This window comes from Cygnus olor, chromosome 3 (assembly GCF_009769625.2).
Source record: "Cygnus olor isolate bCygOlo1 chromosome 3, bCygOlo1.pri.v2, whole genome shotgun sequence".
NCBI classification, from domain to species: Eukaryota; Metazoa; Chordata; class Aves; order Anseriformes; family Anatidae; genus Cygnus; species Cygnus olor.
Genome location: NC_049171.1, coordinates 36,655,959 through 36,668,323, shown reverse-complemented (window position 1 = coordinate 36,668,323; position 12,365 = coordinate 36,655,959). Strand labels below are relative to the sequence as shown.

At 38.1% G+C, this 12,365-nt stretch overlaps 1 protein-coding gene and 1 non-coding gene across 6 annotated transcripts in view; both read left to right on the top strand.

Annotated features, from left to right (window-relative positions):
* Positions 1–12,365, top strand: part of UBE3D (ubiquitin protein ligase E3D) — an 80,743-nt gene that overhangs the window by 2,373 nt on the left and 66,005 nt on the right. For all 5 annotated transcript variants that reach the window (XM_040554024.1, XM_040554026.1, XM_040554028.1 and 2 more), the window contains exons 4-5: positions 4,986–5,217; positions 11,630–11,699. In XM_040554024.1, coding sequence (XP_040409958.1) covers positions 4,986–5,217; positions 11,630–11,699 — 302 coding nt within the window. The remainder of the gene's footprint in view (positions 1–4,985; positions 5,218–11,629; positions 11,700–12,365) is intronic.
* TRNAY-GUA lies at positions 9,330–9,419 on the top strand. The gene is given in 2 exon segments: positions 9,330–9,366; positions 9,384–9,419. It is a non-coding gene; the product is annotated as a tRNA-Tyr (tRNA).

Genomic DNA, 12,365 nt, shown 5'->3' with positions numbered 1-12,365 from the left:
CCATTTATTCATTTACTTCTTGTTTCATTCTGGCTGGCAGGTAGAAATAGCTTACTAAGAGCATTGGCCCTGACAGGTGGGAAATCTCGATTCTTTTCTTGGTGGTTGTCTGCCCTGCCTCAAGTGAGACATTTTGTTTTGTGGCTGGACTTCCCTATGCATTTAAAAAAAAAAAAAAAGGTTACATTTGTACAAAGTAACATTTGTTACAAAGTAACATTTTGTGCTGGAAACATTGCAGTTAAATGTTGAACACACGTTAGTTTTCATTCATTTAAAAATACTCATAGTCTTAATAGCTGGCATCTCTGCAATGTTGAAGGGAGTAAAACTGAAAATTTGAAACTAGACTTCTTCCTCTGTCCTTTCAGGGTGTTTTTTTTTTTCAGTTTTGTTCATTCTCTTATTGATTCTCTTCAGTCAGTGTGCTGTAGTTATAAAGTGGCTGGTCAGAATGGGGTTGTTGTCAGCAGCTCCCTCCTATCTGTTAAGTTCAGGGATGCTGAATTTGGGGAGTACAGGACCTGTTTCTTAGCTGTATGACTTGGCCTTATCTCTGTTCCTTACAAAGTCTGCAGAGTGAATGAGAATTTTAATAAAAAGCTTCTGCATTTTCTGGCTCTTGTGATGAACAATTTTGACAGCTGCAGCTGGATATGTACAAATTGTTAGAGACAGCCTTTTATGATCTGTGTCACTCCTAATACTCAAAATGGTAATACAAATGTAAATCTGTAAACTTCTGTTACTTTTCTGTCATACATATGGATTTATGGTTGGCGTGAACACAAATGAATGAGGGTTTCCTGGCTTTCTCTTATGAAATGTCTCATCAGAAAGTCTAGCAGTAACTCTCTTTGATACATTTATAGGGTAAAGAAACTTCTGATTTATACTCAGTAACATTTGCTTTCAAAAGATCTTGTACATTGTATATTTCCATCTCTGAGTGGGCGATTTCCTGACTATCAACACACCAAATTCATATGCATGGAATTTACATATTGTGGTTCTGTATCCTAATATGTGACACAACTGGGAGTTTTGAGAACGGAAAAATCAAGGCATGTTAATGCATTGTATGTAAACTGTTTCTCCTTGCAGGGAACCTCTGAACCCCTTGAATGTTACCACTAAAAAATATTGACTGTGATAAGGGTAGAAGGTTGGAGCTGTCAATTTGTCCAACACCTTCCATTCCAGTGCTCCCATGCTTCCAAAAGAAAGACAGTACTTTCAGAAACAAAGTTTACGTGTTGGTCTCTGCGTGGTCCAAAGACCATGCTAATGGCAGCATGTCATCTGAGGGGGAACTTACTGAAGTACAAAAGGAAATTAGGTTTAAATGAAAAAACATACTCTAAAGCTTATTTTTTTACCATTAGAGATTGCGTAGGAAGCCTGTGGAATTTCTATCATTTTAAAGACTAGATTAAAGGTATACATTTGGAATAGTTTAAAAGTCAATCCTTCCTTGAGGCAAGGAAATGGACTAGGTGAGTTCTTTCAGCTCAGTTTTATGTGATTCTCTCTACGTTTTCTAAGATCCAATGGATTCATCTGTTTCCTTCTGGGAATCAGAGGTTAGTATTATGGTCTCTGCTTCTTCCACATTATCCTCATGTTAGAGGAAGTGGTCAGATTTTTTTTTCCATGACTTAAGAGCTGCAAAAAAATTTTTTTTTCTTTCTCTCCCTACAGTTATGCTGTGTAGCTCATACATAAAAATAATTCTTTAAGGCTTTCTGTCATAGAATCGTAGAATGGCTCGGGTTGGAAGGGACCTTACAGACCATCTAATTCCAACCCCCTGCCATGGGCAGGGACACCTCCCACCAGACCAGGTTGCCCAAAGCCCCGTCCAGTCTGGCCTTGAACACCTCCAGGGATGGGGCATCCACAGCTTCTCTGGGCAACCTGTGCCAGTGCCTCACAGCACCTCTGAGTGAAGAACTTCCTCCTAACCTCTAATGTAAATCTCCCCCATGTTAGTTTAAAACTATTCCCCCTTGTCCTGTCATTATCTGTCCAAGCAAAAAGTTATTCTTCATATAAAAGTTCTTAGAGGCTGAATGCTATGAAAAATATTTCTCATAAATTAACTACTAAGAAGTAACTGTTTTCATTTGTTCCAACTCTAAGAATCTTTACTCATAAGTATTCTATTGAAAAACTGATTGCAGGGGAATTCATCTAATTACATTCTAATTAATGAATGAAGATGTCTGCTCTTAAAGAAATTCAGTTGGATCTTTTTTCTTTCTCTTCATCTCTGATTGATCAAAAGGGTTATGTGTTTAATTTTGCTTCAATTTTACTTTCAGCTTCTGAATTTTTTAATAGACAGGATGATATTGCTGGCTGCTTGGATATCAGTTAATAATGAAGCTAGAGAGTATTTCTTCTAATCTAGTCTTAGAAGGATCTCTTAGGCAAAATCCTTACCTTAGCATGGAAGCCCACCTAAGAATGACATCTTTATGGCAGCTGTCTTAGACTAGTGCCTAACTTTTAGGTTTTTAAAATTAAGTTTGTTACCTTGGCTTCCTCTGTTTGGAGACAGAGCTATCCAGAGGGAGAATCTCCTCTGTTTTGAATCTCCAGTGGGAGATTCAGCTTGACTGTATTAGATCCTTTCAGAAGAAGAAAGTGTCTCTTTGTTTCTCTCTGACTATATGGCTATCTTAAAGTAGAAACATAACTGTTATTAAGGGTTAGTTTGGGGAGATGACTCCCTATGTTAGCCAGGTCTTACCACTACAGTTACCAGCCCTAAGAGAGTCTGTACCCAGTAAACCTCAGGCTTCTTTTTTTGTTGTTGCTGTTTTTTCCTGGAAAGCTAATTTCATGCAAGAGATACAATTTTCCAATGTGGGGACCCAGGTGGTGACCCAGAATATGGCTTCCCACCTAGGAATGGTGAAAGACTAAAATAAACTGGAAATGCTGTATTTTCTGTGTAACTTAGAGGTAGGAGGAACCTGGTTAGGAACTTCTGATGGTTGGAGTACCTGCTTTTGTTTGGCAAGAACTCAAGGTCTTCATGAAATTTCAAAGGGGTGTGTTCTAGCTTTTGAGGTTAAAGAAAGGGTAATGGAAAGAAACTAGACAGCATTGGTTTGCAGCTTAAGGTAATCTCTTTTTTTTTTTTTTTTCTGTAACACTTGAAAAAGTATTGCTGAATAATACCAGCTCTTTTTTTTTTCTTGTGGTAATATAAAGAACAGTACACGGGAATGAAGACCTTTTTCATTGTGAGTCCAGGTATTGGCACTAACTGTACAAAGCTGGGAAGAATAATCAGTCTTCAGACCTAGAGCAGAATAAAGGCTGTACCAGAGCAGAATCGTGATATCTCAGACAATATGTAAGACTACAGAGAGTGAAGGTGGTGATTAGTGCCAGGAGCTGACCTTACTAGTAATGCTAAAGCTGTGTCAGAGGACCAGTTATTCCAACTTTCATCTGCAGATGGGGCAAGCACAGTTTAAAATGAATCGAGGATCTATGAAGAAGGAAGTTTTCATGAAAGGTTTTGTTTTCACCCACCCAAGAATACAAAAGGTGCAATAAGCTACAATGGGAAGAACTGGCATCTTTAGAAAAGAATCATCTGTGAACTGCAAGAAAGAGATGGTGTCTGTGGTTTTGTGATTAATCACAAAGTAGCAACATGAGTGAAGTGGTGTTTGCAAGTTTCTAATTAAGAGTGGAATCAAGAAACTACATGAAACATCTGCTGTTGCCCAAAACATATACGAAATATGGGAACAAAAGACAAATGTTTGAAGAAACTAACAGCAGAGATCACAGCGAAGAAACTAACAGCAGGGAGCGCAGCACTGCAGCTAACAGTGCATCTAGAAAATTGTTGGAGGAGTGCACACAGTGAAAAAATATTGTCCATTATTTTGGTAAAGAGACAGGTTTTTATCCTAGTGCAATAGCTTTCTATAAAATGTAAACTAAAGCAAATGTAAATATGCGGACAGTATCCATCAGTGCTTCTGCACTCTTAATAAAATCTCATGTGGAGGGACCAGAGGATGTTTATGAGAACTGTAAGGAGGAAAGTACTGACCACTGACTCATAATGACCAAGATTGTATTTATATAGTGTATATATAAATATATTTATATGTGTGTATTTATATGTATTATATATTAGTAGTATATATATTTACATGTATGTATTTATATTTATATATGTATTTACATGCATATATTCTAGCTTTCAGAGCGTGTTTTACAGCTTAAAACAGTGGTTCCAAATCATGGCTTTTAAAATCCTGTGACAATGCGGGTAACCAAAGAAAGTAAGTGGAGAAAAACACTGGTAAAGAAGGCAAAGCATGGTATCACCTGTGGCAGACTCCTTGGTCTGTATAGCAGACAAGGAGAAGTTTTGTTTTGTTTTCTGGTGTGTGACTTTTGAAAGTGGAATCTGAATCTAAATTAAGATTGCATTATTTTATTCTTTTTTTTCTTTTTTTAATGAATATGCATTGTGGTATTTTTGTCAGGACTTAGCTTTGTTTTGAAGTCTTATATCTGACTTTAAGGGGCTTCAAAGCACATGCTCCCTTGCTATGGCAGCATTCTTTTTTTTATATGAACATTTGGTACAAGGAAACTTTGTAAGTAGTAGTAATAAAAATAATCGCAAAATCTCCGTTGTTATATTATTCATGACTGAGTAGATCTGTTTGATTTCTACTATCTGGGGGTGTTATGCGAAGTTCTGCTATATAATCTTTGGAGATTCACCCTTGGGAAATGCTTCATCACAAACTTGGCAGGGAACACTCAGCCATTGCTTTCTCAGAATTCATCCAAAGAACGTACCTTTGACTGAAAGGAGAGTCACACACTGCCTTTTGAAGAAAATGCCATGCTTTTTTCTTTGCTTCTTTTAAGGAGCCCAGGTATTAGTGTCTTACAGAATAATATAATATATTGAAATATCTTTTCTTCTTCCCTCGTAGGAAATTTCTCAGAGTTCTCCCTCTACCAAGTGAAAACTGGAGTGCTTTAGTTGAAGAGTGGTGTTGCCACCCTAACCCCTTTGCCAAAAGCACTTTGCACCCTCAGCGTGATGACTGTTTTCTTGGAGACACTTTTTTTCTGTTGAATTCAGGAAATGAATCGCATGTGCCTGAACCTCCCATATGCTTCTCAGAGACTGGCCATCATGCTTCTCAGAATGGCTCTACCTTGGTAAAGTAGTTTGTTTTAATAATTCTTAAGGGAATGTATTTGGACTTTCCTAGTAAAATGCTTATTCGTCACTGGCTTACACGTATTATAGGGATGTTTTGAAGGTCTTAAAGAGTTGTTGGCACTTGTCTGCATAGAAGCCAGAAAATATTCTAAGCTATTTTCTAAAGCATGCACCATGTCTTGATGTTGACCTAGATATACAAGAAAATCTTTTCCTTATAAACTGAATTAGAAAACGATATAGTTCTGAAACCAAGCATTTCCCCCTCAAAATATCCCGAGTGTAGGAAATCAGCATTTATTATGATCATAACTGTAATAGGTTAGGCATTTGTCTAGGGGTAGTGAAACAAATAACAAGGAGGAAACTGGAGAAACAGTGCTTTTTTCTCTCAAAATATTACTGGATGCATAACCATAATTATGCTCAAAATATATATATTTTTTAAAACTTTAGAAAGACTTGGAAAATCAGAATGTGTTTTGGGTCCAGATGCAGCTCTCATATCCTAAAAATAAAATAAGGAGGTTGAGTTTGACTGCTCTGTCTAGTGAAAGAGACCTGCCACCCCAGGCTGTAACTGTTGATGATGACTTTTCTAAAGTGCTCTAAAGGAGGAGATTATATCCATCATCTGAGCCTCTAGGATTAGGGGCTTAAAAACATCAAAATGTGTTGGGAAAAAATAAATTTTAGGGGACACTGGAGTTTCAATAGTGGGATGAAGAAATAAAATGCAGTGCTTTACTTATCTTGGAAATCTAGCACTTTTATACGAGTTGGAGCAATAATTTCTTTTTCCACCAGAACAGCATCCATGAACTTAGTTCATCAAAGCTTGCGTTTTCATAAAATCTTTTCTGCTAATGTACAGCTCGTCTTTATTTATGCTGACAAAGACTGGTCCTGAAGATACCATCTTTGTTTTCGCCACACCACGTATTAAACCTGGTTGTTGAAATCCTTCAGCAGTTATGGGAACCGTTGCTGACTTGACAGACGTTGTCTGTGTCTAACAGCTGATGACTTGCTGTGTAGAGATTCCCAGCATCAAACTTTTAATCTGCTGAGAGTAACACCAGAGGCCCGGATTCTAGTTCGCTGCTGCTGTTTACCGTCATCAGGGATTTGTATTATCCCCAGTTAAATCACCAGGATTCTAGCAGTTCAATTGTTGCTGGTGTGATGCATCCAAGCGAGCCATCTGTTTGGGGAACAGTTCTGTCCTGCTGTCTGTGTCTGCAAGTCTTGCAGCTGTGGTCTCTTTGGTTTCGTGTTCCATTGTTCTTTGAAAAGCAGAGTCTGGGGAGGGCAATGTAAGAACTGATATCCTAAAGGGATACCAGCACGGGAGGAGCAGGTTAATCTGGATTAACTCTTGGAGTTATTTGACAATTGAAGTTATTTCTTCTAAGTATTCTTAAGAAGGCAGCTGAGTAGAAGATTTTGAATTTCCAAGAGGACAATGCCTTCTGCCACAGGTCTCCAAAATTAATTATCTCACATTTTAATAGTGTCAAAAGAGATCATAGAACAATGGGAACAAAGATGGGAAGAGGCGGGGTGCATGGAATTCATATTGCAGCCCAAAGAAACTGCAGTGGTCTGCCCAACACGCTTTTTAAATCGAAGAGAATTGATTTAAAGGGAAGGGCCAAGGGAGGGTTGTTTCTGAGGCAGAAAAGTGCTGAAAAGGATATGGGACAAAAATGTTTTTGGGATATGGGTCAAACCAGGATAATAGCAGAACTTTGGAATGTGGGAGGAGGCCATTTTCTGTCAGAGACACACAATGCTAGTTTAATATGATGGATTTTCACATTTGCTTTCTTAAACTTGTCTTGAAGTTGAGAATTCTTTCCTTGTTTGTGTCAGATCCTTCTTTCTACATCTTTCACACTTGTGCTGAATTCTAATTTCTGTGTTTGCTTATTTCTACCATCATTCGATTGCCAAGCAAATGAGCAGAACTGTAAGATCAAGCAGAAGCTGGACTAATAAGGAAAAAACACTCATACTGAAACAGAAAATTCTTCCATAATATGAGAGTAATAGAAAGTAACAGGCAAGATAGATTGCTATTGGCATAAATGTTCTCATTTTAGAGAATATTGTTGCAGTCTACCCCAGCATGAAAGTTCTTTTTTAATTGCATTGCAGTTCTTTGGAAAGTGTTTACGACTGACCAAAATAGCAGGAATATGCCAGAGATGCTTAAACAAACTCTTGCAGCCTCCTGTGGGACCAAGACAGCATCCTTCCATTGCAAATATATTTCTCACATCTATTAGTCTTCCAGTGTAACGTAGTTTTTAAATGTCACGTGGTTCTGCAGCATCCTAATAGTATCTCTTGGGGAAAATATTTTCCCTGATGCCGTAGGGATCCTCAGGAACAGAAAGAGAAAATACTAGGCTGGTGATCCACCTCCATCTGCAGATTGCCAGCAGCTGTAAGTTGTCAAATAGATGTATTGACTTAGTCTGGCTAAAACTGTCATGTTTTCTGTTGAAGCATGATATGAGTTAGTGGTGTTTTATAGGTGCGGTACTGCCCAGTTCTCAGCTAGCACCTGTACCTGTAGTCAGAAAAAAACTTTGTAGCTTTCAAAGAAGTACTGTATATATACACTGTGCAGTATTTGTACCATCCTCAAATACTGGTTTTCATAAAAAAAAAAGTTTCTTTATCATTGGTCTTCCCATTAAACAAGTAATTTTACTGCATATGTCTGAGGGCAAGAAATGGGATAACTGTATATACATGAACCAGATGTTTTTTTCTGATCTCTGTAACAAGGGAAGATGTAGCTCTCTGAAGCGTTCACAGAGGCTGTAGGGCTCTCCTTTGAGCTTTTACTTTGATTCCTGTTTTGTGGGGATGGGAAACTTGCCATCATGATGTATTTAGCTTGAGAGAGCAGACAATCAGGACTTTCTGATCACAAGTTCAGATTCTGTGAGCCACTTCTTATTTTTTATGGAGCTACAGCAGTCCTTCCTGTTCATTTTGGTATTTGCATAGTACAAGTTAGAGAACTCTTGTTAGGCATTGCCAGCATCAAATCCTTCATTTCTGTTTGAGCTATAGCATGACTCTGAGAAAGATGTCCAGTACTGATTAGTACTTCAAATGATGGAAACTTTATCATTTTCCTTGATAAGCTGTTTCAGTGATTAATCATCATGACTCTTTGCTGCCTTCTTATTAAATTAAGCATGCTAAGAATTGCAATTCCGTATCCATTTTCCTCTCTAATATATATTTATTTTCTGGAAAAATATTTTTGTAAGAATTTTCCAAACTGTTTTCCAACTTTTTAACACTCAGATACATTATAGAAATAATCACATTACTAATTCTGGATAGTTATATTCTATTATTACCCTTATCAGAAATCCAGTTGCTCATGCATTCAGAAATTATATTTGCCCTTTGTTCTGTACCATCTCATTAATAACCCACGTTTGGTTAGCTACCATCGTCTGATTTATTTTGATTTTTGCTGTCTTTTGCTATTTTAGTGTGTACTGTTAGACTAAGCTTAACTTAATGAGCCAGACTGGTGTGTGTAAGTTATCTGTCTCCTTTGTATACCTCTCTGCTCTTACTAAGGCAGGAAGCACTTACACCTCTCCACAGAGCATCACTGGTCTAATAACAGACCACATATCCCCCAAGGCCTCTGAATTGGAATTGATTAAATAATGATGCATTATTCAATGTTGGTTGACAAGGGTAATTGGACTTGGAAGTCTGTATAGTCTGAAAGTCCCTGATCCAGGTTCTGAAGGCAACCTGTCTTCAGAACAACCTGTCAGAACAACCTGTCTTCAGACACACCTCGAAACTTACCTTTGTAAGATGAAAAGTGTCCCTAGGACTATTGCATATATTTTATGTAGCTCTTTATTATTATTATTATTTTTTTATTTTGTAATGTGATAGGTCACAGGGCACCACTTTGTGTTCTGGATGTTAGTCCAACAGAGCTATCTGGCATCACACATTTTAAAAATTGAATATTGAAGAGTATGATGGTGGTGATGAGTAAAATCTGTGCTCCCCAAGAAGTGCACGTATATTCACTCAGATTAGCAGGCAGGTCCCTTCGATAGCTCAGCTGGTAGAGCGGAGGACTGTAGAGGTGCCGTGTGTAGGAATCCTTAGGTCGCTGGTTCGATTCCGGCTCGAAGGAGACAGCTCAAATTTTGAGCCAGCAGCGTGCTCAGGTGGCCAAGAAGGCCAACAGCATCCTGGCTTGTGTAAGAAACAGTGTGGACAGCAGGGCTAGGGAAGTGATTGTCCCCCTGTACTCGGCCCTGGTGAGGCCGCACTTCGAGTACTGTGTTCAGTTTTGGGCCCCTCGCTGCAAGAAGGACATGGAGGTGCTCGAGAGAGTCCAGAGAGGGGCGACCAAGCTGGTGAGGGGTCTGGAGAACAAGTCTTACGAGGAGCGGCTGAGGGAGCTGGGGTTGTTTAGCCTGGAGAAGAGGAGGCTCAGGGGAGACCTCATCGCTCTATATAGGTACATTAAAGGAGGCTGTAGCGAGGTGGGGGTTGGTCTATTCTCCCACGTGCCTGGTGACAGGACGAGGGGGAATGGGCTAAAGTTGTGCTAGGGGAGGTTTAGGTTGGATATTAGGAAGAACTTCTTTACTGAAAAAGTTGTTAGGCATTGGAATGGGCTGCCCAGGGAAGTGGTTGAGTCACCATCCCTGGAGGTCTTTAAAAGATGTTTAGATGTAGAGCTTAGTGATATGGTTTAGTGAAGGACTTGTTAGTGTTAGGTCAGAGGTTGGACTCAGTGATCTTGGAGGTCTCTTCCAACCTAGATGATTCTGTGATTCTGTGAATCTATGGGAACTGTGGCCCTCTTTTGCACAGGTCACAGAAAAAGACAAATGCAGAGTTTTTCCCCTAAACTAGTTTAATTTATGATAAATTTAGCTGTTTTTGTAGACTTATATTGCTGTATGATTTCTTAGGTGACTAAGAAATTCTATAGTGACTTGTCTGGACTTTACGAAACCTTTAAGATTAATAGTTGTTAACTATGTATGGGTATGTTTATGCACTATATATTGAATTAACAACTATAAAGTTGCTTATACAAAGACCCCAAGTTAAAATCCAGTTTGTCTTCTTATTACGTTCCCGGGATTTTAAGTTCCAGAAGGGTTTATTAAGTCAGGAACATCATTGTGTTTGCCTGAATGTGTTACTTCCAGACCAGAGCCATACCGTACTACAGCCAGGTTAATAACCCAACATAGAACCAGTTCTGGAGTTTGTGTTAAAGTAGGAATTGTACTTGTATCTTTCTACTGATACTGAATTTAAATATGAACACTGGAATTAATAGGAGTGTTACTAGGTCAGATCACCAGGTTGATCCAGAAATGAAATCTTTTTCAATGGGCAGTAATAGATGTCTAACAGTACGGCATGTATTGAGGGGTGTTTCTGCAGGTGTAGAGAATTGTCTAATGAGATGTTATTATCCATGATTTTTGTATTTGATAAGCCCTTGATGAACATTGTTTCCATGAGTTTTTGAAGACTTTTTTGAGCATATGTATACTTGTAGCATGAAAAATATTTTCCTGTGGTGAGTACTGAGCTATATTGTGCCTTGTCCCTTCTTTTTGTTTGATTCAAATCGGATTATAATTTCACAACATGAGTTAATGAGTATTAGATAACTTTTCACTCTTCATCTTTTCCTCAACATTTGTGATTTTATACATCTCAGTGATGACCCTCAGTTTTCTGCCTTTCATGCTGTCTCCTATTATGTGTATTCAGTTCACACATGGGAACTGTTCTGTACCTCTTACCATTAATTTTTGTCAGTACTTTTTCGACTTAAGGAGAGGGATTGTTTGAGAACTGAATCCATCGCACCTTTCTGGAATATCATAGGTTGTGTTCTTTAGTTCTTTCCTAGTAACTCTGCATGCTCTGGGGACCTTTTCTGCTTTTTGCTGAAGTGGGATTCCCATAAACCTGTCCACAGTGACTAGAACTTTTTCCTGAGTGATGGTAGTCACATTACAGCATGATATTTTGTATATATCTTTAGCAATATTTCTTGCGTGCGTTATTTTGCCCTTATCAAAGTTGAATTTACCTCATCACTTTGTCACTTGGTATTATGAGATTCTTCTGTTATCTATTAAAGGTTATGCTGTGTGATCAGTAATATTGCCAGATTTTAAAATTAATATGAAACTTGCAAGCTTGTAGAAGGCTTTAATAGTCAATGCGCATCTCTGTATATGTAAACATAAAGATAACAAACTAAAGTACAAAGTTAACTATATACTCTGGAGAGTATGTTAAAGTTACACATTTCTTTTTCAGAATAATTGAGCAACATTTAAATTACATTTCTTTAACCTACAGAAATCGAAGGAAAATACCAGAGTATTTTGTAAGCGCTGCAAGACAATGTTGGGAGAAACAATATCATCAGGTATGGCATATACAGACTAAACTGGACTTGACTGCTTCAGCCAATGAGCACTGGAGGTTGAAAGCACCGGAGAAAAATAGCTTAACAGAAAAATGCAGGGCTGATTCCTATGTGTTTATTTTCTTTTGAAATAGATGAGATTGCTTTCGCTGTTAGACCTTGAAAGTGACTTACTGTGGAGATTTTCCTCATCCTAGTTTCTCTGACATATTAAATTAGTTGCTAAAGCTTTGGAAGACAGGAAGAAAGATTCCAGTTTATTAGGAATCCCAGTAAAAAAGGAGACCTCAAAAGTTACAGGTTGTTTATTTTGCTATCATTCCTACAGAATAATGGAAAGGTTAATTCAGAACTTGGTCAGCAAAGAACTAGAAGCTAAAGATATCATTGCTAACAGCCAGCCTGATTTCATGGAAAGGAAATCTTATCAAATAAACGTAATATTTCTCATCAAGTAATGATGAAATTTTGAGATTATTGGTTTAAAAGTTGTTGTTATATGGAATCGTTAGGGCTTACCTGAAGTAGTCTAAAGATGAGTCTCTGATGGTCTTTAAAATGCAGTTATTAACAGGAGAGAAGCGATGATAAGGCTGTTACTAGCAGGGTTCTTTCTTTCATTCCCCCTCTGCTGTACTGCAGCAGTGTGAGTCCAGCTCAGTTCAG